Source organism: Scyliorhinus canicula, chromosome 1 (assembly GCF_902713615.1).
Source record: "Scyliorhinus canicula chromosome 1, sScyCan1.1, whole genome shotgun sequence".
In the NCBI taxonomy this organism is placed as follows: domain Eukaryota; kingdom Metazoa; phylum Chordata; class Chondrichthyes; order Carcharhiniformes; family Scyliorhinidae; genus Scyliorhinus; species Scyliorhinus canicula.
Window position 1 is genome coordinate 11,627,199 of NC_052146.1, and position 25,793 is coordinate 11,652,991.

General features: G+C 45.9%; 1 protein-coding gene across 1 annotated transcript in view; it reads left to right on the plus strand.

Moving 5' to 3' along the window:
* The window catches only part of txnrd2.2 (thioredoxin reductase 2, tandem duplicate 2), a 120,551-nt gene extending 95,615 nt beyond the window's left edge, over positions 1-24,936 (plus strand). The window contains exons 12-16 of the mRNA XM_038809445.1: positions 6,433-6,569; positions 7,595-7,690; positions 8,703-8,795; positions 21,188-21,357; positions 23,981-24,936. Of these exons, the coding sequence (XP_038665373.1) occupies positions 6,433-6,569; positions 7,595-7,690; positions 8,703-8,795; positions 21,188-21,357; positions 23,981-24,104 (620 nt within the window). The 3' untranslated portion in view covers positions 24,105-24,936. The remainder of the gene's footprint in view (positions 1-6,432; positions 6,570-7,594; positions 7,691-8,702; positions 8,796-21,187; positions 21,358-23,980) is intronic.
* The last annotated feature ends 857 nt before the right edge of the window (positions 24,937-25,793 follow it).

The following is a 25,793-nucleotide window of genomic DNA, read 5'->3' on the forward strand; positions in this document are numbered from 1 at the left end:
GTGGGCAGAGGTGAGTGCAGTGGCCATCACTAAGGAGAAGGTTCTGGGGAAACTGAAAGGTCTGAAGGTGGATAAATCACCTGGACCAGATGGACTACACCCCAGGGTCCTAAAAGAGATAGCTCAGGAGATTGTGGAGGCATTGGTGGTGATCTTTCAGGAATCAGTGGAGGCAGGAAGGGTCCCAGAGTGGAAAGTGGCTAATGTAATACCACTGTTTAAGAAGGGAGGGAGGCAGAAGATGGGAAATTATAGGCCAGTTAGCCTGACTTTGGTCATTGGCAAGATCCCAAATCCAGGGCAGCACGGTGGCGCAGTGGTTAGCACAGCTGCCTCACGGCGCTACGGTCCCAGGTTCGAATCCCGGCTCTGGGTCACTGTCTGTGTGGAGTTTGCACATTCTCCCCGTGTCTGCGTGGGTTTCGCCCTCACAACCCAAAAAAATGTGCAGAGTAGGTGGATTGGCTACGCTAAATTGCCCCTTAATTGGAAAAAATAATTGGGTACTCTAAATTTATTTTTATTTTTTTAAATGTCTGACAAATCCGTTCGAGTTCTTTGGGGAAGTAACAAGGATATTAGACAAAGGAGAATCAGTGGATGTGATTTATTTAGATTTCCAGAAGGCCTTTGACAAGGTACCGCATAGGAGACTGTTAAATAAGTTAAGAGCCCATGGTGTTAAGGGCAAGATCCTGGCATGGATAGAGGATTGGCTGACTGGCAGAAGGCAGAGAGTGGGGATAAAGGGGTCTTTTTCAGGATGGCAGCCGGTGACTAGTGGTCTGCCTCAGGGGTCGGTGCTGGGACCACAACCTTTCACAATATACATTAATGATCTGGAGGAAGGAACTGAAGGCACTGTTGCGAAGTTTGCAGATGATACAAAGATCTGTAGAGGGGCATGTAGTATTGAGAAAGCAGGCGGGCTGCAGAAGGACGTGGACAGGCGAGGAGAGCGGGCAAAGAAGTGGTAGATGGAATACAATGTGGAAAAGTGTGAGGTTATGAACTTTGGAAGGAGAAATGGAGGCATAGACTATTTTCTAAATGGGAAGATGCTTAGGAAATCAGAAGCACAAAGGGACTTGGGAGTTCTTGTTCATGATTCTCTCAAGGTTAACGTGCAGGTTCAGTCGGCAGTTAAGAAGGGAAATGTAATGTTAGCATTCATGTTGCAAGGGCTAGAATTCAAGACCAGGGATGTACTTCTGAGGCTGTGTAAGGCTCTGGTGAAACCCCACTTGGAGTATTGTGAGCAGTTTTGGGCCCCATTTCTAAAGAAGGATGTGCTGGCCTTGGAAAGGGTCCTGAGGTTCACAAGAATGATCCCTGGAATGAAGAACTTATCGTATGAGGAACGGTTGAGGACTCTGGGGCTGTACTCATTGGAATTTAGAAGGATGAGGGGGGATCTTATTGAAACTCGCAGAATACTGCAAGGCCTGGATAGAGTGGACGTGGAGAGGATGTTTCCACTTGTAGGAAAAAGTAGAAGCAGAGGTCGCAATCTTAGACGAAAGGGCCGATCTTTTGAAACAGATATGAGAAGGAATTACTTCAGCCAGAGGGTGGTGAATCTGTGGAACTCTTTGCTGCAGAAGGCTGTGGAGGCCAATTCACTGAGTGTCTTTAAGACAGAGATAGATAGGTTCTTGATTAATAAGGGGATCAGGGGTTATGGGGAGAAGGCAGGAGAATGGGGATGAGAAGAGTGTCGGCCATGGTTGACTGGCAGAGCAGACTTGATGGGCCGAGTGGCCTAATTCTGCTCCTATGTCTTATGGTCTTAGGTTGCTGATTCAACTCTGCTTCTAAGGAAGCCTAGGTCAGCACAGTAGCACAATGGGTAGCACAGTTGCTTCACAGCTCCAGGGTCCCAGGTTCAATTCCCGGCTTGGGTCACTGTCTGTGCAAAGTCTGCATGTTCTCCGCGTGTTTGCGTGGGTTTCCTCCGGGTGCTCCGGTTTCCTCCCACAAGTCCTAAAAGACGTGCATGTTAGGTGAACTGGACATTCTGGGCATGATTCACTGCTCCCCAGGCCGGGTGGGAGAATCGCGGGAGGGCTGCTCTGGCACCCCCCGCGATTCTCCCACCCCCCCCCCCCCAAAATGGCGTGACGCTTTTTGTGACACACCGCTCGGAGAATCGCGGGTCGCCGTTTTTCACGGCAACCCGCGATTCTCCGGCCCAGATGGGCCGAGCGGCCTGCCGTTCCCGACCTGTTCACGCCGGCGGCAACCACACCTGGTCGCTGCCGGCGTGAACATAGCGCGAAAGGTAAGTTTGGGGCCTGTGGGGGGCGGAGAGGGGATCGAGCACAACGGCCGTGCTCGGGAGGGGACTGACCCGCGATCGGTGCCCACCGATCGTCGGGCCAGCGTCTCTAAGAGACGCACTCTTTTCCATCCGATGCCTCGCAAGATCAAGCCGCCACGTCTTGCGGGGCAGCGGAGGGGAAGATGGCAACTGCGCATGCGCGGGTTGGAGCCGGCCAACCTGCGCATGCGTGGCTGACGTCACTAAGGCGACACCGGCCGCATCATTATCGGCGCGCCGCCTTGGCGCCATCATCAAGGCCCGGCGGCCCAGTTTCACGAAACGCCGCTCCTAGCCCCTCGGGGGGGGGGGGGGAAATAGTGGGCGAGGAGTGGCCTCCAACACCGTCGTGGAACACTCCGTGATTCACGACGGCGTCGGCCGTTGCGGAGAATTCCACCCTCTGAATTCTCCCTCTGTGTACCTGAACAGGCGCCGGAATGTGGCAACTGGGGGATTTTCACAGTAAATTCATTGCAGTGTTAATGTAAGCCTACTTGTGACAATAAAGATTATTATTATTAGTAATGCTTTTACAAAACTGATCCAGTCACCGATTGCTCCACAAATATTTGAACTCCATTATCCTGTCAACTAAGGGCACGGTAGCACAGTGGTTAGCACAGTCACTTCACAGCTCCAGGATCCCAGTTCGATTCCCGGCTTGGGTCACTGACTGTGCGGAGTCTGCACGTTCTCCCCGTGTCTGCGTGGGTTTATTCCGGGTTCTCCGGTTTCCTCTCTCAGTCCAAAGATGTGCAGGTTAGGTGGATTGGCCATGCTAAGTTGATCTTAGTATTAAAAAAAAAGGTTAGGTGGGGTTACTGGGTTACGGGGATAGGGTGGAGGTGTGGGCTTAGTGCTCTTTCTAAGGGCTGGCGCTGGCTGGATGGGCCGAATGGCCTCCTGCACTGTAAATTCTATGATTCTATGAACTACCATTCACAGCCTGTGGTAAGATATCAGAAACATTAGAACCACTTCAGATATATTCTCATTCTCAAACTCCTCAGCTCTGTTATGGATCCAGTTTTCTCTGTTCCTTTAACTCCATGCTTCCAAGAACCACCTCGTCATTTCCCTAGTTTCCTTAACTAGCTGTCGTTTAGATTTCTGCTACTGGCTCTTCTTTCTATCACCTACTGCTGTGAATTCAGTTAAACATGATCACAAAAACAAAAGGCCATCCTACCGTAAAGATGTTCCTGGTTGCTAAGCAACCACCCATTCCTTCTCCAAGCGTTTATTTATTTTCCAGGCCTTAAAAACACTCGGCACAATAGAAACACAGTTTAACGAGAACAAAAAAAGCCCAGATGCAATGAATTTAACGCTTTACCCTTCCTTACATAGAACCACTAAAATAAACCTACTCAAGTCTATACCTTATTTCTAATATTTAATGATACAAATATAGCTTATCTAAAACTACTTCAGCTTTCCTGACACCTGATATCTAATTTTATTCTGTTGTGTTCTATCACGCGCCTCGAGACGTATCACTCCGTTAAGGAGGATATATAAAGGCAAGTTGTTGATATTGTGTGATTGTAAAGCTTGCATATTTCCCCACTTGGCGTTCCACACAATTTGTCCTTGTGATAGTCAGAGGGTGGTGCAGTCTATTTTTTAGGCCACGTTTGATCCTGGGATAGGGGAGCACTGGCAAGCCTGTTATCTATTGCCCATATCAGCCTGAGGGTAGTGTTACAGCACGCGAGTAGGCCATTCAGCCCATCTAGGGTGTGCCTTTGATTTTCTCTACAAGCCCTTCAGCCTAATTCCACTCCACCTTTTGCACCCAAAAACCTTTAATTTTGCTTTTCAAACAATTGGCAGAGGTTTTATGAACCTCCCCTTTAATTACTATGATCAGCTCGGAGCTGAGAAAATGATTAATATGCCAGAATTTTATCCTCCTGTTACAACGTGTAATCAGACTTTCGGGAGAAAAAAACACTCCCAACTATTAAGTTTCTGGCGTGGCAGGGCGCATACACTTGTCCCAACTCTGCCTTTTTCTTCCTATTACATTTATTCTGAGAACTGTTGGACTGGGAAACCGGCCCAGATTTTGGAGGTGTAACCTATTGACCCAGTTACTGTAAATCTGTGACATAAGCTGCACATTTCTGGCAGGTTTTTTGCGCTTGGGAAACTTTGGGTGTGTGACCTGCATACCGAGACAGATCATCTTTAGGAAACGTGGCCTAAACGTCATGAGCAGCTTCTGGACAAATTCAATCAGTTTTACAGTAATGTCTTGTGAGTTGTACACCAGTGACACAGGACAACAACTTTCATTTATTTACTGCCACTAATGTGTTGAAACACCACGAGGCACTTCCACAGGAGCGATGATCAGAGATTTTGACTCCGAGACACGGGACGTATCAGGGCAGCGATGGAAGGTTTGGTCAAAGAGAGAAAGTTTAGGAAGCATCTTGAGGGAGGAGAAGAGAGGTTTAGGGAGGGAACTCCAGGATTGAAAGTCTCAGCAGCAGCACTGGACGATTATCGGGAATGCACAAAAGACCTGAATTGGAGAAGTAAAGCGATCTCGGAGAGTTTGCCGGACTTGAGGGATGTTAAAGAGTTCTGGCTGGGTACGGCTGTGAAGGAATTTAAAGGCAAGCATGAGCATTTCAAAAGCAAGTCATTGCTGGACTTGGAGCCAATGTAGCTCAGTGAGAACAATAGGCTGCAGCCATTTGTACATAGAGATGCCCAGGTCAGTCCTGAAGCAGATGCCTGGCTGTTCTAGTGTGATTCCTGGTCAGTTATTTCAGGGCACCATTGAAGGAGGTAGAGGATGGTACAAGGGCAACAGTGGCCAAGAGGAGGGGATAATCATTTAGAATCCTCATCATTTAACCCATCTCCCACTGGAACCTATGGATCAACCTTAACTGTCTAGCTGTCAGGGTTGTGCCACTTCCAATAGAAAAGATGGTCACCTGTGTAACATACCAGAGAGTCGCTATTCTGGTCTTTCGTACTTTTCTGATTTCCTTTGTTCCAGGCTGTGTCCTCAACTGTCTCGGCCCTGAGAACTTGAGTTCCTTCCTTAAACCTTACTGCCTCTCTACCACAATCTCTTTTAAGGCTAATTTAATCCTGAAACCCCCTCCTGACCAAGCTCTTGTTCACCGGTCCTCGTATCTCTCTGTGGCTCGATATAAAATTTTGTCTGATAATATACCTGTGGAACAACTTGGGGTGCATTGCTACATTAAAGGTATATTGCTACATTAAAGGTCAAACCACACCTTATGTCACTGCCTCCACAGGAAGAGGATTGACGTGGGGCTAATGGCTTAAAAATCCATATTTGTCTATTGGATTTACACAATAGTTACCTTACCAAACAGGAGCAGTAAGTTATTGGGACAAATTTCATGTCTGAGTGGCTCAGTGGCAAGTGACTGCCGAGATGAATCTCTGACAGGATCTCTCTCACCAGCCGTCAGTGACTCTTGGGAAGAAGACTATGTTAATGTCTGCCGGGCTTGATGAGTGTCTCCAGATCACTGCCCAGTGCCGCTGAAGCAAGCTGAAGGCTGACAATCGTACAACAAATGTCCCTGTTGCTGTCAAGACCGCCTCTTCCACGTAGCTGAAGACCTGCTTTCATGATGACGCATTACTTTGAAACATTAAAACAGATTTGGTATGTCTGTCCAGCAATGGTATTTGCAAGTCAAATTCCGTGGGTGAATAGCTTGGATGAAAGTCAGACTGGATTGGTGATAGTTTTCTGTCACATTATTGAGCAAGACTAATGCAAGAGCAGTCATAGGAATTGGAGAAGTATTTGACTTTTAAGAAATTTCATGTCTTGTCCATCAGAGAAAAACATATGACGTCCTTGTTCAAAATGTGCAAACCCAGCTACTAATCTAAGGAATTCACAGACGTGTGTGGCCACCTGTAAATTTCAAGTTCCAAATCGATTACTGCCTTTTTCTCTGTTTTTAAGATTGTTTTGCATCTGTAACAAAGCGTAACACCTGAACCTCATGGACGTGTGCTCGGCTGTAATTGCACACTGTCTGGAAAAAGTGACATCCTTCCTTTGCTGATTACACACTTACCTTCCCAATTGGTTGCAGGTCGAGCGCCTGAAACAGGAGGCCTGCGTCTCGACAAAGCCGGGGTCCAGATTAATCCAGAAACAGGGAAAGTCATTGTGGGGGATAACGAAGAAACTTCAACTTCTCACATCTATGCAATTGGAGATATAGCAGAGGTAGGACGTGATCCAGCTACTGCTACCTACAAAATACAAACTTTAGATTTCATTTATTGTAGTTTGTGTGAAATGCATTGCGTTCGACAAGGGGAAATTGGTAGCAGGATTATTCTGCTGTAATTTTAACGGTTTTGGCATTCGATGCTACATTACTTGTAGTTGCTGATCACAATTCAGGCTGACAGACATCAGAATTTCAGCACTATAAACTCAGCCCATAAAATTGTTCAGTAGCTGACACTTTCATGACTTGCAATCCTGAGGGAGTTCTTTCTGCACGGGTACAGCCTATCTCACCCACCCAAAGCAAAAAAGCTGTCAGTACTTTACTTTAATATTGCAGCACGGTGGCACAGTGGTTAGCACTACTGCCTCTCAGCACCAGGGACCCGGGTTCAATACCGGCCTTGGGTGACTGTGTGGAGTTTGCACATTCTCCCCGTGTCTGCGTGGGTTTCCTCCGGGTGCTCCAATATCCTCCCACAGTCCAAAGATGGGCAGGTTAGGTGGATTGGCCACGGTAAATTGCCCCTTGGTGTCCAAAGACGTGCAGGTTAGGTGGGTTGTGGGGAGAGGGTGGAGGAGTGGGCCTAGGTCGGGTGCTCTTTCAGAGAGTCGGCACAGACTCAATGGGCCAAATGGCCTCCTTCTGCACTGTACGGATATTGACTTTTCACAGCAACTTCATTGCAATGTTAATGTAAGCCCACTTGTGACAATAAAGATTATTATTATTAGAAAGACCTTTGGCTGTCTCAGAGGAAGATGCAGTCAGCTTTGACCATGTTAAAGGCAGAAACGGCAGCTACTTGCAATGGGCTAAATAGCTAAAATTAGGGCAATTATACATGACTAAGAGATACAAAACATGCCTACCAGTCTTTTGTCCAGTACAATCTTATGCAATATCTCCTGTGATTTATAGTAATGTCATAAATAAGCAGCCAGGGACAAAATAGAATACTAATAAATATTTTTTTATTCAAGGGAGGTTTTGTTCATTTTACCTCTTTGTTTAACAGGGCCGGCCGGAGCTGACGCCTACAGCTATCAAAGCCGGGAAGCTGTTGGCACATAGACTTTTTGGCAAATCTACTGAGCTGATGGACTATGACAACGTGAGTAAATCTTGTGGGTAAATTCTGCAGCAGTCAGCTCAAAAAGGATTGTGTCTCAGTCAATCTATTGAAGAAAGGTTTTAATTGTGTGTCCATGTGTAATGGGATATTTATAGAAGATACAATTGTGATTAGCTTTGCAATTTTACCGAAGGTCAGCGAGTCTCTATAACAAGAGCTGCTGCTTATTTGGCTGATGGGATATGTGCTCTATTGTGAGATGTTTGTCACCATCTGAGGCTGGTTCAACCGTGGAATTACCCGATACCAGGAGAAGACCAGCTGGTGTGCACTCTGTTGGAAAGCAAAACTTGCGTTTCCAGGGCACCTTTCACGATGTAATAGTGCCCCAAAGTGCTTCACAGCCAATGAAGCACTTTTGAAGCACGCTTACTATTTGGCACGTAAGATACGCGGCAGACCATTTGCACACAAACAGCACTTGAGATAAATGACCAGATAAGCTGTTTGTGATATTGGTTGAGGGATCACTGTTGGCCAGGACGCAGGGCAGCATGGTAGCCCAGTGGTTAGCACAGCTGCTTCACAGCGCCTGGGTCCCAAGTTCGATTCCCGGCTTGGGTCACTACGTTTCTCCCCGCGTCTGCATGGGTTTCCTCCGGGTGCTCCGGTTTCCTCCCACAGTCCGAAGATGTGCAGGTTAGGTGGATTGGACATTCTAAATTGCCCATCGCATCCAAAAAGGTGAGGTGGGGTTACTGGGATAAAGGGGATAGGGTGGAGGTGTTGGGCCTAAGTAGGATGCTCTTTCCAAAGGCCCGTGCAGACTCGATGGGTCGAATGGCCTCCTTCTGCACTGTAAATTGTATGATTCTATGAACTCCCCTCTGCTGTTGTTTGAAATTCTGCCATGTGGATCTTTATGCATTCACCTGAGTGAATGAGGGTGATGAGGTTGGACACCTAACTTACAACATGAGGCGGGGATGGTGGCATTGATCTAGTCACCTAATGTTTATATCCAGTTCAAATGCTTGCTTTATATATGTAGGTTGCCACGGCAGTTTTCACACCATTGGAGTATGGCTGTGTCGGCCTATCTGAGCAAGAGGCAGTACAGCGCCACGGTGAAGACAACATCGAGGTAGGGAGTGCAGATATTCACTCTTCTCTGTGGTATAGTACTCTTACTTCTCGGTTGTTCTGTTTAAGTTTCATGGGCCTGCGGCTTTGGAAAGATTTTTTTAAAATTAATTGAAATGAAATGAAAATCGTTTATTGTCACAAGTAGGCTTTAAACGAAGTTACTGTGAAAAGCCCTTAGTCGCCACATTCCGGCGCCTGTTCGGGGAGGCTGGTACGGGAATTTACGGAATGTGGGTGTCGCTGGTTGGGCCAGCATTTATTGACCATCCCCAGTTGCCCTTCAGAAGGTGGTGGCGAGCTGCCTTCCTGAACCCCTGCAGTCCCGGAGGTGTAGGTACACCCGTAGTGCTGTTAGGGAGGTTGTTCCAGGATAGCTACAGTGAAGGAATGCCGCTATTTTTCCAAGTTGGAGTGGTGAGGAACTTGGAGAGGAACCTCAGGGGACAATTCTGGTGCTGTACATTTTACTTAGTTCAAATTAATTGATCATTCTAACTTCCCATTTTTGCTGCATTGTTTATGTTGCCTTCTTAAAATTCTTGAACAATTGTTTTTAATGAAATGAAAATCGCTTATTGTCACGAGTAGGCTTCAATGAAGTTACTGTGAAAAGCCCCTAGTCGCCACATTCCGGCGCCTCTCCGGGGAGGCTGGTACGGGTGTTTTAAGCACAATAAATAATTTCTAATCATCAGGAGCAGACTGCACGATGATAGCTGCAGAGTTACTTTAATTGGACTCCCTCGATAAGTATTTAGTTGCTCCCTCGTTCGTGTCGGGAGCTTGTTCAATGTTACAGGTTCAGAATCATTCCTCAATCTGAGATTTAGATGACCTCTGTCGGGGTGCTGGGAATCTGCAATTGGCTGTGATGAAGCCAGAAATGGTACAAAGTCTTGATTGCCATCTGGTGGCCTCTGCTGGTTCTGAACTTGCATGAACCCTGGGAGAGAACAGGATGGAACTTGGATGTGATGTCTCTGCAGTTGAGTATCCATTGCGTTTCATGTCAAAGCTCGCACATATGGATTGATAACTCAAACAAGGCACCAGAGAATATCCAGTGCTGATACAGCAGCTCCTTTGCTCGGAAACTTAGGAAACAGAAATCACTCCAATTGGAACACCTTGTGTGGAGATCCACTGATTCAGGTTAAAATTTCTACAGATGGGGATCTGATGCCAAATGTTCTGAGCCCGAGTCTGTTCTCCGATGGTATGCAGCATCCAAGTGAATTTAAGTTGTCGAATAGTTCACAGCACACAAGGAGCACATACAGTCCATCATGTCTGTGCCAGCTCTTTGAAAGAGATGACCAATTGGGTTCTACTCCCCTCTTTCCCTAAAACCATGCAATGTCTTCCTTTTCAAGCCATGGAGAAAACAACGAGGAGCTACAAGTTCCCCTCCTGAGAGGCGCAAACCTGAACATATTTCTTTTGTTTGCAGAAAACGGGTCTCTGTACGAATGTGCCTCACTTCTAGTAAGCCTAAATGAGCCATGCTGCAAGCTCAGCTGATTATCTTAAATTGGTTGTTGGTTTAGCTTTTAGCGCAGTCAAAATTGTTCAGGAAGTGCTGCCCAGTTACAGAATCACATCCAACAGACATTTTGTTTTGGGTTTTGCCAGCACAGGTTTGTTGAGTACGGTCTGTACTCTGCCTTTTACAAACACCTGCTATGTCAACAATACTTTTCCTTTTCCCCCATTCTTGAACGGCAGGGTAGCACAGTGGTTAGCACAGTTGCTTCACTGCTCCAAGTTCGATTCCCGGCTTGGGTCACTGTCTGTGCAGAGTCTGCACGTTCTCCCTGTGTCTGCCTGGGTTTCCTCCGGGTGCTCCGGTTTCTTCCTACAAGTTCCGAAAGATGTGCTTATTAGATCATTTGGATATTCTGAATTTTCCCTCCGTGTACCCAAACAGGTGATGGAATGAGGCGACTAGGGGCTTTTCACAGTAACTTCATTGCAGTGTTAATGTAAGCCTACTTGTGCCAATAAAAATTATTAGCTGGTTACTGGCCCTTCTGCCAGTGGAAATAGTTTCTTTCTGTCAATATGAAAATCCCTCATAATTCTGAGCACTTGGATTAAATCTCCCCGTAATCATTTCTGCTATAGAGATAACAATCCAGCTACTCAGGAAATCCCTCATACCTGATGCGATTCTAGTAAGTCTCCTTAAACCCTCTGACATCCTAAAATGTGGTGCAGAGTTGGGTGCAATATTCTAGCTGAGGGACAACCAGTAATTTGTAAAGGCTTACCATAACTTCCTTGCCTTTTGTATTCTGGATGAGAAGGAGAGGAATTTTAATTTTCTGAGTAATGTCAGTCCTGGGAATAGGATGCTTTCACTTTGACGCTAAGTGTAACCATTAAATGCTTGCAAATGAGGTTCGGAACTGATTAAATGCAGGGCAGGATCTCACCCTGATGAGGAACACCTCCATAGTGCCAGCACAATATTTCCGTTTCATGTGCCAGACATTCTTGTGGCTTCCCTGAGTGAGACTGTGGGCTACTGAGGAATTGTAGGCAGTTCAGTGCTTTGGATGTGTCCCAACAAGGAGCTGAGACTTTCCAAACACACCACACCTAAAAAGGATTGCTTTCATGAAAGAGGAGACTTTCATCTGGCCTGGAGTCAAATGGGTCCCAGAGGTTAAAAAATAAAAAAGCGTTTTTCACGTCCCAAGGATGTCCCAAAGTATTTTGCAGTCAATGAAGTACTTTCAGAGTGCAGCCACTGTTGTAATGCAGAAGACACGGCAGCCAATTTATAGACAGCAAGGTTCCCTAAACAGCAGTGGCATCATGACCAAATGATCTGTTTTAGTGATGTTGGTTGAGGGATAAATATTGTCCAGGACACTGGACAGAACGCCCCTCCCCATCTTTGAAATATAACCAGAGGGGCGACAGAGCCTCAGGCCTGGCAAATGGAATACAATCTTGACAAATGTGAGGTTATTCATTTTGGTAGGAATAACAGCAAACGGGATTATTATTTAAACGATAAAATATTAAAGCATGCCGCTGTGCAGAGAGACCTGGGTGTGCTAGTGCATGAGTCACAGAAAGTTGGTTTACAGGTGCAACAGGTGATTAAGAAGGCAAATGGAATTTTGTCCTTCATTGCTAGAGGGATGGAGTTTAAGACTAGGGAGGTTATGTTGCAATTGTACAAGGTGTTAGTGAGGCCACACCTGGAGCATTGTGTTCAGTTTTGGTCTCCTTACTTGAGAAAGGACGTACTGGCACTGGAGGGTGTGCAGAGGAGATTCACTAGGTTAATCCCAGAGCTGAAGGGGTTGGATTATGAGGAAAGGTTGAGAGTACTGGGACTGTACTCGTTGGAATTTAGAAGGATGAGGGGGGATCTTATAGAAACATTTAAAATTATGAAGGGAATAGATAGGATAGATGCGGGCAGGTTGTTTCCACTGGCGGGTGAAAGCAGAACTAGGGGACATAGCCTCAAATAAGGGGAAGTAGATTTAGGACTGAGTTTAGGAGGAACTTCTTCACCCAAAGGGTTGTGAATCTATGGAATTCCTTGCCCAGTGAAGCAGTTGAGGCTCCTTCATTAAATGTTTTTAAGGTAAAGATAGATAGTTTTTTGAAGAATAAAGGGATTAAGGGTTATGGTGTTCGGGCCGGAAAGTGGAGCTGAGTCCACAAAAGATCAGCCATGATCTCATTGAATGGTGGTGCAGGCTCGAGGGGCCAGATGGCCTACTCCTGCTCCTAGTTCTTATGTTCTTATGTTAGTGTCTCATCTAAAAGGGGATATGGTGGCACAGTGGTATTGTCACTGGACGGTTTACCCAGAGACCCAGGGGGGTAATGCTCTGGGGATCCAATCCCACCTGGGCTAATGGTGAAATTTGAATCCATTAAAATCTGGAATTAAAAGTCTAATGATAACCATGGCGCCGTTGTCGTTGGTCCTAAAACCCATCTGGTTCACTAATGTCCTTTAGGGAAGGAAGTCTGCCATCCTTTCATGGTCTGACCTACATGTGTCTCCAGACCCACAGCAATGTGGCTAACTCTGAAATGCCCTCTGAAAGGGGCACTTGCATGATGAACCCTGGGATGAGCAATAAGAGTTGGCCCAGCCAGTGACACCCACATCCCATGAATGAACAAAACAAAACTGAATGATGTGCTCAGATAGAGTCATTGAATCCTTACAGTGCAGAGGGAGGCCATTCAGCCCATCGAGTCAGCACTGTACCTTGGAAAGACCACCCCATGTCACGAACCTGCCATTGACTCTATCTACACCTCCCATTGCCTGGGGAAAGCGGGCAGCATAATCAGAGACCCCTCCCACCCGGCTTATTCACTCTTCCAACTTCTTCCATCAGGCAGGAGATACAGAAGTCTGAGAACACGCACGAACAGACTCAAAAACAGCTTCTTCCCCACTGTTACCAGACTCCTATACGACCCTCCTATGGACTGACCTCATCAACACTACACCCTGTATGCTTCATCCGATGCCAATGCTTATGTAGTTACATTGTGTACCTTGTGTTGCCCTATTATGTATTTTCTTTCATTTCCTTTTCTTCCCATGTACTTAATGATCTGTTGAACTGCTCGCAGAAAAATACTTTTCACTGTACCTCGGTACACGTGACAATAAACAAATCCAATCCAATCCAATCAACTAGGGCCACAATCCCACTTTATCCTCGTAACCCAGTAAACCCACCTAAGCTTGTGGCCACCAAGGGGCGATTTAGCATGGCCAATCTGCCTAACCTGCTCATCTCTGGAGTGGGACATGAACCCATGACTTTCTGACTCTGGGGTGAGGGTGCTACCCATTGAGCTGGGGTCTGTGTGTTTTCACACAAGAGCAAAGTCTAAGAAATTGGAACCTGTGTTTCAAAAACAGATCGTGATATAGGAGTTCGAGCCCATTAAGCCCTGCAGCTTTGTTGTTGGAAGGAGGCCCTGGTGTGATCTGATTCACCCAGGTCCCTCACATAAAGGATGATAGAAAAATGTTTATCTTAATATTCATTAAAAAAATAGAGTGTTGTGCTTCAAGAGATTTTAATTGTAGGGAAATGTATGACTTTACCACAGCACGGTAGCATAGTGGTTAGCACAATTGCTTCACATCTCCAGGGTCCCAGGTTCGAATCCCGGCTTGGGCCACGGTGTGTGCAGAGTCTGCACGTTCTCCCCGTGTGTGCGTGGGTTTCCTCCGGGTGCTCCGATTTCCTCCCACAGTCCAAAGATGTGCAGGTTAGGTGGATTGGCCATGATAAATTGCCCTTAGTGTCCAAAATTGCCCTTAGTGTTGGGTGGGGTTACTGGGTTATGGGAATAGGGCGGGGGTGTGGGGTTGGGTAGGGGCTCTTTTCAAGAGCCGGTGCAGACACGATGGGCTGAATGGCCACCTTCTGCACTGTAAATTCTATGATTCTATGAAAATAAACCCAATATAATGTAAAATGTAGGATATGCTGAAAAAATTAATAAAATGTGTTTTTATTTTTGATGTGGAACTGTACAATAGGCCCTTCCATGGAAGCACAGATGTTATAAAGAAATAACTGGACGTTTAACGAGAATGGGATAAGGAATTCCAAACCAACGCAGTTTTATGTAGCACGGCTTTGTCAAAGGGAGGTCATGTCCGACAAATCTGTCAGAGTAACAAGCAAGTTAGACAAAGGAGAACCAGTGGACGTGACTTATTTAGATTTCCAGAAGGGCTTTGACAAGGAGCCGCATAGGAGACTGTTAAATAAGTTAAGAGCCCATGGTGTTAAGGGTAAGATCCTGGCATAGATAGAGGATTGGCTGACTGGCAGAAGGCAGAGAGTGTGGATAAAGGGGTCTTTTTCAGGATGACAGCCGGTGACTAGTGGTGTGCCTCAGGGGTCTGTGCTGGGACCACAACTTTCCACAATATACATTAATGATCTGGAGGAAGGAACTGAAGGCACTGTTGCGAAGTTTGCAGATGATACTGTAGAGGAACAGGTAGTATTGAGGAAGCAAGGGGGCTGCAGAAGGATTTGGCCAAGCTAGGAGAGTGGGCAATGAAGTGGCAAATTAAATACAATGTGGAAAAGTGTGAGGTTATGCACTTTGGAAGGAGGAATTTAGGCCAAGACTATTTTCTAAATGGGGAAATGCTTTGGAAAGCAGAAGCACAAAGAGACTTAGGAGTTCTTATTCACGATTCGCTTAAGATTAATGTGCAAGTTCAGTCGGCAGTTGAGAAGGCAAATGCAATGTTAGCATTCATGTCAAGAGGGCTAGAATACAAGACCAGTGATGTACATCTGAGGCTGTATAAGGCTCTGGTCAGACCCCATTTGGAGTATTGTGAGCAGTTTTGAAAATGAAAAAAATGAAATAAAATGAAAATCGCTTATTGTCACGAGTAGACTTCAATGAAGTTACTGTGAAAAGCCCCTAGTCGCCACATTCCAGCGCCTGTTCGGGGAGGCTGGTACGGGAATTGAACCATGCTGCTGGCCTGCCTTGGTCTGCTTTAAAAGCCAGCAATTTACCCCAGTGTGCTAACCCAGCCCCATATCTAAGGAAAAATGTGCTGGTCTTGGAAAGGGTCCAGAGGAGGTTCACAAGAATGATCCCTGGAATGAAGAACCTGTCGTATGAGGAACGTTTGAGGACTCTGGTTCTGTATTCGTTGGAGTTTAGAAGGATGAGAGGGGATCTTATTGAAACTTACAGGATACTGCGAGGCCTGGATAGAGTGGGCGTGGAGAGGATGTTTCCACTTGTAGAAAAAACTAGTACCAGAGGACACCATCTCAGACTAAAGGGACGATCCTTTAAAACAGAGATGAGGAATTTCTTCAGCCAGAGGGTGGTGAATCTGTGGAACTCTTTGCCGCAGAAGGCTGTGGAGACAAATTCACTGAGTGTCTTTAAGACAGAGATAGATAGGTTCTTGATTAATGAGGGGATCAGGGGTTATGGGAGAAGGCAGGAGAATGGGGATGAGAAAATATCAGCCATGATTGAATGGCGGAGCAGTCTCGATGGGCCAAGTGGCCTAATTCTGCTCCTATGTCTTATGGTCTTATATAAAGCCTTTTCATACCTGGAATTACATGTGGTGCAGGAATACCTGGTGGGTGATGGTAATGGGGTATTTGATTAGATGCCTCAAAGAGCTTTGTGGATTGAATAAAAAGTTTTCAATAAAGGAGCTAAAATGTTTAGCTGGATAAATAGTGCAAAGAACATTACAGCACAGGAACAAGCCCTCCCCCCCCCCCCCCCCCCCCCAAGCATGCACAGGTCATAATACCAACCGTGGCCAAAACCCCAGCACTTCCTTGTGCCGTATCCCTCTATCCCCATCCTATCCATGTGTTTGCCAAGATACCTTCCCAGAGGGTTGTGGGATTTCCCACTCGTGACGTCACATTGGAACTCAGAAAAAGTGCGGATTTCGGAATTTTTCAGCTTTTGGAATTTTGGACAAGGGATACTCAACCTGTATTAGATATTATCAGCCAATGCTGAAGATGTTTTGCCAAAACCACCATTTGACACCTTTGCTTCTTACTTGGAATATTGCGCAGAATTCTGGTCGCCACACTGCCAGAAGGATGTGGAGGCTTTGGAACGCCATTAATGTATCTGTTTCCACAACCTCCCCTGGCAACACGTTCCAGGCACTCACCACCCTCTGTGTAAAAAAACCTGCTTTGCACATCTTCTCTAAACTTTGCCCCACGGACCTTAAACCTATGCCCCCTGGTGACAGACCCCTCCACCCTGGGAAAGAGTGCTTTCCCATCCACTCTATCCATGCCCCTCATAATCTTGTAGACCTCTATCAGGTCACCCCTCAACCTCCGTCTTTTTAATGAAAACAGTCCGAGCCTATTCAGCCTCTCCGCATAGCTAACACCCTCCAGATAACATCCTGGTAAACCTCCTCTGCACCCTCTCCAAAGCCTCCACATCCTTCTGGTAGTGTGGCGACCAGAATTCTGCGCAATATTCCAAGTAAGAAGCAAAGGTGTCAAATGGTGGTTTTGGCAAAACATCTTCAGCATTGGCTGATAATATCTAATACAGGTTGAGTATCCCTTGTCCAAAATTCCAAAAGCTGAAAAATTCCGAAATCCGCACTTTTTCTGAGTTCCAATGTGACGTCACGAGTGGGAAATCCCACAACCCTCTGGGAAGGTTCCCAGGTGACATGCAGGTCCCAATGCACCGCGCATGTGCAGGTATCTATGTGCCACACATGCACAGGTCCCAACGCACCGCACATGCGCAGGTCCCAATGCACCACACATGCGCAGGTCCCAATGTATCGCACATGCACTGGTCCCAACATGCCGCACACGCGCATGTCCCAACGTGCCACGCGCACACATATCCTGCCGCACATGCACAGGACGCAACAAGCCGCACATGTGCAGGTCCCAATGTATCGCACATGCACAGGTCCCAACGTGCCGCACACACGCATGTCCCAACGCGCCACGGGCACGCATATCCTGCTGCACATGCACAGGACGCAACGAGCCGCACATGTGCAGGTCCCAATGTGCCACACTAGCGCAGATCTCAACACCCCACACAGTGCAAATGCTGCTGCGCATGCGCAGGTCCCAACCCGTCTCACTTGCGCAGGAATGCGTTGCTCATGCGCTTTATCACATTATATTCCAAAGTCTGAAAAATTCAGAAATCCGATACACACTCAGCCCCCAAGCATTTCAGTTAAGGGATGCTCAACCTGTATATTAATATCTAATATATTCTGTTGATGGATGTTAAATACTTAGTCGTTTAAGGTAATAAAGTGAACAGGTGTTGACTATTGATAAGTTAATTAAACTCGGCTGTGTATATGAACAAGAGTCAGCCAGCACAGGGGAGCCTGATGTTAAGAGTGGAAAGGTCAGCCCTGCGGTGAGCAATAAACAATCTCTACCAAAGCCTCCTCGTCTCCGTGTCTTCACAGCCAGGCTTGGCTGTTTACTGACATTGAATTCAGCCACACAATCTTTGTATGTGATCTTCACAAAGCTGTCACCTCACCTTTGACAGCTGTGACGTCACCTGCCTCGGCTAGAAACTCTGGAATTCCCTCCCTGAATCTCTGCACCTCTTTACCTCTCTCCCCCACTCTAAGATGCTCCTTTAAGCCTATCTCTTTGACCAAGTTTTTGTTCACCTGTCTTAACATCTCCTTACATGGCTGAGGATCAGGTGCTGTTTGGTCGTGCTCCTGTGAGGCACCTTGGGATCTTTAACTATGTTTCGGGCACTATTTACAAGCGGTTGTTATGGCTGCAGGTGATGCATTGCATAGAAAAGAATGGTATTATGGGAAAATGGGTAAAATTAAGTGATCTAAAAAATCGACGACAGGTAAATCACACCAGGAATTCAATAGTAATATAAGGTCCTTAAACAGAATTTCTAATGTAAAGAAGATTTTAAGATTTTAGGGGCGGCATGGTAGCATAGTGGTTAGCACTGCTACCTCACAGCTCCAGGGTTCCGGGTTCACTTCTAGCCTTGGGCGACTGTGTGGAGTTTGCACTTTCTCCTTGTGCCTGCGTGGGTTTCCTCCGGGTGCTCCGGTTTCCTCCCACAGTTCAAAGATGAGCAGGTTAGGTGGATTGGCCGTGCTAAATTGTCCCTTAGTGTCCAACAGGTCAGGTGGAGTTACTGGGTTTACGGGGCTACAGTGGGAAGCGTGGGCTTAGGTAGGGTTCTCTTTCCAAGGGCCAGTGCAGACCCGATGGGTTGAATGGCCTCTTTCTGTACTGTTAATTCTATAAGATGGCTATAGTTTTTGATAATGGACCAGCAAAAAAGATCCAGATCTAATAGTTGACTAATAAGAATGTGTCGTCCCAGGGAACAGCTGAAAATGATCCAGTTGAAGAGCTAATACAGGCAAGGTGGGTCATAACATATTGCTTGGAGAGTGGTAACAGTAAAGGAATTTTCATAATATCTCTCAAAGCTCCGATCATTGTTGCCGGCATTGCGTACACGAATCAGGGTTAATGTGAAGTAACGCACCCTGGTTTTGAACAAAGCCTTCTAAAAAAAGTCACTGGATTCGGAGCGAGGGAAACAAAGATTATTCCATGTTTTAAAATAATCACCAAGCTGTGAACATTTGCTTAGAGCACAATGAGTTGTTAAATGGAGGAATAAGAGAACAGGGGTTAAAATTTTGGATTTAAAAATAATTTTTCCAATTAAGGGGCAATTTAGCATGGCCAATCCACCTAACCTGCACATCTTTGGGTTGTGGGGGTGAGACCCACGCAGACACGGGGAAAATGTGCAAACTCCACACGGACAGTGACCCAGTGGCGGGATCGAACCTCTGACCTCGGCGCCGTGAGGCAGCGGTGCTAACCACTGCGCCACCGTGTCGCCCCAACTTAGGATATTGTTAAGTGCCCTTTTTTGCAGTTTTTGCCTGAAGGCTTCAGTCTGTCCAAAAATCCGGGTCTGGGACATAGTCATTGATTACCTACCTGTGATATTGTGAGCTGCAGGTGGAGGATTGTCAGCAGCTCACATCATTTCCTAAATTATGTTAGTGCCACTCAGTATTGTTGGAAAGTATTTTGAGTTTTCACTCAAAAGCTTTTCCGAATCGAGGACAAGTTCTCAAAATGTGTCCATTAATTTATTTCAAACAAATAATTTTTCCTTCAATTTTGATGTCAGAAACAAAACAGGCCACTGAATGTGCACCTTTCATGTGACAGTTTTAAGTCCAGTAAATTTCAGGAAATGCAGGAAACCCAGGCAAACCAGGTGCTTTCCTCATTTTAATTCAGTCAGTTTGCAAAAATAAGTGTGTTGCGTTTTAAAGCAAAGTTGCTTCCAGTTTTCTCACGTGATCATCTGTTATGTTGGCAATTTGAAATTGCAAACAATCCAATTCCTAGCAGCTGTCCGACGCACGCACACACACACACTCGCTGTATTTCCTCATTTATGTTTCTCAATTTAAAAAGGAAACTGGTTTGAATTTGAAAGCTATAATTACTGCCTGTGCTCTGTTGATGGTAATTAGAATGTTTGTTTCCTCAAAGTTGGGAGAGGCAGTGGCAGACACTAATTCTGAGTGTTGCAATGCATGGGATCCCTCAACCAGTGCTCTCTATTCCAGGCCTTACCCTTATTCTCACTGCTGACCATGGGCCCAACCCTCAGTTAACTCCAACCTCGCGTTCCTTCCACGTACCCGCCAAATTATTGGCTCCCCTGAAGCATGATGCCAGATTAACAGCCTATCATTGATCTTTTCCACAGGACAGGAACATGAAATTAACTTTCTAACACCCCTCTGATTACGATGTAACGAGTGTGCACAGACAATTGCCATTCACATGTGGGACAGCACGGTAGCACAGTGGTTAGCACAATTGCTTCATAGCTTCAGGGTCCCAGGTTCGATTCCCGGATTGGGTCACTACCCGCGCGGAGTCTGCACGTTCTCCCCGTGTGTGCGTGGGTTTCCTCCCACAGTCCAAAGACGTGCAGGTTCAGTGGATTGGCCATGATAAATTGCCCCTTCGTGTCCAAAATTGCCCTTAGTGTTGGGTGGGGGTTACTGAGTTATGGGGATAGGGTGGAGGTGTGGGCCTGGGTAGGGTGCTCTTTCCAAGAGCCGGTACAGACTCGATGGGCCGAATGGCCTCCTTCTGCACCGTAAATTCTATGACACAGGTTTGTAATGGTAATATAAAAATGAGGACAGACTGTGTAGTTTTAAAATAGTGACCGAGTTACATAAAAACCACACATGGTCCTAACTCCTTGCTTGCAATGCAATGAGCTTTTTGCTACAAAGTCCAAAGGAAATGCTGGTGAGCTTTTTCCACTGTTTTCCATATATTTCTGCGTCCACATTTATAATAGAAACTGCTGATGTAAACTTGTGTTATAATCGCACCCTCGCACTGGTAGAGGCCTTACAGTCGAGATCATTGACAGGAGTGTGACAAGTTTACGTGGACAAATCGCACTATAAATATGAGCGCAAGAGTCTGTAAGGGAATGATTAGAGGAAACACTGTAAAACGGCGATTGTATTCCTCCTTTCCACCTTGTACCTCTCGTGCTGCTTCCGCTGAATACAGCACTTGGTCCCATGTACCTCACCACAGGAGATCACTATGTGTGCCTGGGTGAGTATACACATATATATATACACATATCATATATTGTACATACACATGTGTGTATGTACACACATTAATATATTTATAATGTACATATAGATAAACACACCTGCGTGTGCATTTATCGCTCACACATAGACTTGCTTAGAAGAATCGTTTCATTGTATCTCCCTATAATTTTAACCTCTTTCTTTAGGTTTATCATGCATATTACAAGCCACTGGAGTTTGCCGTAGCTGAACGGGATGCCAGCCAGTGCTATGTCAAGCTGGTTTGCCTACGTGAAGGTGACCAGCGTATTCTTGGGCTTCACTTCACTGGACCAAATGCCGGAGAGGTCATTCAGGGATTTGCACTGGGAATAAAGTAAGATTATTCAGAATTTTGTGTTTTATTTATGCTAAAAGTAGCTTTGTAATAATTTCTAACAAAATGATGGAATACTTCCCTTGTACTTCCAATCAGTAGCGACATATTTTGGAATTCTGTCCATCTGGTGTGTACAATTTTTATTTTTTATGTAACAGTAATGCTGCCGGACTGCAATGCTGCCAGACTGCAATGCTGCCGGACTGCAATGCTGCCAGACTGCAATGCTGCCGGACTGCAATGCTGCCGGACTGCAATGCTGCCGGACTGCAATGCTGCCAGACTGCAATGCCGCCTTACTGCAATGCTGCCGGACTGCAATGCTGCCAGACTGCAATGCTGCCGGACTGCAATGCCGCCTTACTGCAATGCTGCCGGACTGCAATGCTGCCGGACTGCAATGCTGCCGGACTGCAATGCTGCTGGACTGCAATGCTGCTGGACTGCAATGCTGCTGGACTGCAATGCTGCCGGACTGCAATGCTGCCGGACTGCAATGCTGCCGGACTGCAATGCTGCCGGACTGCAATGCTGCTGGACTGCAATGCTGCCGGACTGCAATGCTGCCGGACTGCAATGCTGCCGGATTGCAATGCTGCCGGACTGCAATGCCGCCGGACTGCAATGCTGCCGGACTGCAATGCCGCCTTACTGCAATGCCGCCGGACTGCAATGCCGCCTTACTGCAATGCCGTCTTACTGCAATGCCGCCTTACTGTAATGCTGCCGGACTGCAATGCTGCCGGACTGCAATGCCGCCGGATTGCAATGCCGCCGGACTGCAATGCCGCCGGACTGCAATGCTGTCGGACTGCAATGCTGCCGGACTGCAATGCTGCCTTACTGCAATGCCGCCGGACTGCAATGCTGTCGGACTGCAATGCTGTCGGACTGCAATGCTGCCGGACTGCAATGCTGCCTTACTGCAATGCCGCCGGACTGCAACGCCGTCGGCTCATCTCTGTTTTAAAGGATCGTCCCTTTAGTCTGAGATGGTGTCCTCTGCTTCTAGTTTTTTCTACAAGTGGAAACATCCTCTCCACGCCCACTCTATCCAGGCCTCGCAGTATCCTGTAAGTTTCAATAAGATCCCCTCTCATCCTTCTAAACTCCAACGAGTACAGACCCAGAGTCCTCAACTGTTCCTCATACGACAAGCTCTTCATTCCACGGATCATTCTTGTGAACCTCCTCTGGACCCTTTCCAAGGCCAGCACATCCATCCTTAGATACGGGGCCCAAAACTGCTCACAATACTCCAAATGGGGTCTGACCAGAGCCTTATACAGCCTCAGATGTACATCCCTGGTCTTGTATTCTAGCCCTCTTGACATGAATGCTAACATTGCATTTGCCTTCCTAACTGCCGACTGAACCTGCACACTAACCTTAAGAGAATCGTGAACAAGGACTCCCAAGTCCCTTTGTGCTTCTGATTTCCTAAGCATCTACACATTTACAAAATAGTCGATGCCTGAATTCCTCCTTCCAAAGTGCATAACCTCACACTTTTCCACATTGTATTTCATTTGCCACTTCATTGCCCACTCTCCTAGCTTGTCCAAGTACTTCTGCAGCCCCCTTACTTCCTCAATACTACCTGTCCATCTACAGATCTTTGTATCATCTGCAAACGTAACAACAGTGCCTTCAGTTCCTTCTTCCAGATCATTAATGTATATTGTGAAAGGTTGTGGTCCCAGCACCGACCCCTGAGGCAGACCACTAGTCACCGGCTGCCATCCTGAAAAAAACCCTTTATCCCCGCTCTCTACCTTCTGCCAGTCAGCCAATCCTCTTTCCATGCCAGGCTTTTACCCTGAACACCATGAGCTCTTAATTTATTCAACAGTCTCCTACATCAGCTTAAATCTGCACAGTATCATAAAGAGCAGCAGCAAAACCAAAACAAACAACTTATCTTTCAAATGGAGAGCTGTGATGCATGCAGCACATTACAGCTCGTGCAATTCCAGCACCACCTTATTGTACTTGTATAAAGATCACAGTCATCTGCTTCCTCATGAGTCATTGGTAAATTATATGTTTGTGGTGCTCCCTGTAATGACTAGTTTGTTGCTTCATTTGAAAAGTACAGTTTTGGGAGAGATGGAGAACACAAATGCTTTGGCTGCATTTATTTAAACTAGATCAAAATTTTGGCAATAATTTGATGTGTGCGTAAGTCCCAACCAACCTTGCTACCATTTTCCAGAACCTGTATTCCAGAGCTGTCTGCACTTCAATGGGTAAATGTAGAGGAGCAGATGTTGCATTTAGGATGAGGCAAAAACCAGGAGCCATAAATATGAAATAGTCACCAGTAAATGTATGGAACTTGGGAGATCCTTTGCTGCTGGAACTTGCTACCACAGAGAGCAGTTGAGGCAATTAGGTTGATGGTCAATATGTACATAAGAGCGAAAGAATTGAGACGCGTTGATGGGGTGAGTTGAAGTAAAAGAGGAAGATGCATGTGTCGAACAAAAACACCAGCACAGGCATGGAACAGAAGACCCTGTTTATTTACTGTAATGTCATTGCATGTCCATCTCTCTCAATCCCTCTGTCTATTAATAAATATCTATTTCATTCCGATTAAACTTGCATTGTTTTCCAGGTGCAATGCGACATATTCTCAGCTAGCATCTACAGTGGGTATACATCCAACTTGTGCAGAGGACGTGAATAAGTTGAAGATCACCAAGCGCTTGGGTGTGGATCCAACAGTTACAGCCTGCTGAGGTTAAACGTCATCCCTGAATCAGCTGGCACACCACAAAACTCGACAGCACCGGAGAGCATGTTTTAAGCTGTAGGCTTTGGCTATTGACATTTCAAGACTTTACCAACGATTAAAGTTTGACCTAGTTTCATTCAGTGACCTTTGCAAAATTAATGTTGAATTAAGTAAATGAATGGAAGTTAACATGCTGTCTTTCAATTTCTTTTTCAAGTTATGCAATCAAATTGTACCTTAATTTTTGATGCTGTCCTTAAGGGGGGAGGGGGTAATTGGGTGAGTCCGATCATGAAAAAATACAATTCCTAAATCGGCCAGCAGAGGGTGATGTCGGATTGATTATAAAGCTGGGTGTGAGGAATATTGTCGCTTAATTATCCAGAATGGTAATCATTTGTAACCGGTATTGCAAAACTGTGGGTTGCAAGATGCAATTGTTTTAAAGTTAGGGACCCTGTGTGATTGCTTTATTAGGAATGTGCATGTCCTTCAATTCTACACCATAGCTCAGAACATTTTTCAGAAATTGTTGAATATGCATTTTTATCTTGAATTGTCAAAGATTTCCGGTTTGCAAGGCAGTGATTTTGGTGTGCTGTTCAGGGATTACTGGGAAAGTGGTAAAAGTGGTTTGCCTGTTGCCGTTAACTGATATGCATTTTGCACCTTAAATGTTGTATCATATCAACAAGAACTATGGTCAGGCTGCGTATGTGCCAGTTCATGATGACTTGTTTATAAACCCATATTGTGGGAGAAATTGGTCTGATGATGCTGATTGGCATTAAAAAAATATATAATTGGAAGTTTAAATAAAGTAATATTTCAGTTTGGTCTCGTATTTGTTATTTTGAACTGTTAGGGGAAAGGTAAATCTATTGTGTGTCATATCCCATCGCTGTATTTGTAGTAGAGACTAAAGGGGCGATCCTTTAAAACAGAGATGAGGAGGAATTTCTTCAACCCCTCCCCCTTGTACAATTGCTGGCTCTCTGAGTAAAATCATATTGACCCACCATCCCATCTGAAATAGCTTTCAACATTTTCCAAAGCTCATTTTGAGTCTGGCACAAATTGTTTGTAAAATTATAGGTCGTTGGCCAAGAAGAAAAGTTGCAGCCTTCATACAAGAGAAATAACACCTAGGCCTGAGTGAGCTTTCATCACCTACTCTCTGACCATCAGATCCGCGGATCAGCGGACTGAGAATTTCTGGCCATTGCTGGATTCATGAAGTGGGGCTTAGATAAAGTGCTGATTTTATGGACAGCGGTAAATTGAAGGGGTGTCGGTTAGGATGACCTTAGATTAGTATGAATGTTCGGCACATCATCGTGGGCCGAAGGGCCTGTACTGTGCTGTAACTGTTCTATGTTCTCCACTGACTTAATAATATAATAATCTTTTAATAGTAATCTTTATTGTCACAAGTAGGCTTACGTTGCAATGAAGTTACTATGAAAAGCCCCTAGTCGCCACATTCCGGCGCCTGTTCGGGTACACCGAGGGAAGAATTCAGAATGTCCAATTCACCTAACAGCACGTCTTTCGGGACTTGTGGGAGGAAACCGGAGCACCCGGAGGAAACCCACGCAGACACGGGGAGAGCGCACGGACTTCGCACAGACAGTGACCCAGTCAAGAATCGAACCTGGGACCCTGGCGCTGTGAAGTAACAGTGCTAACTATT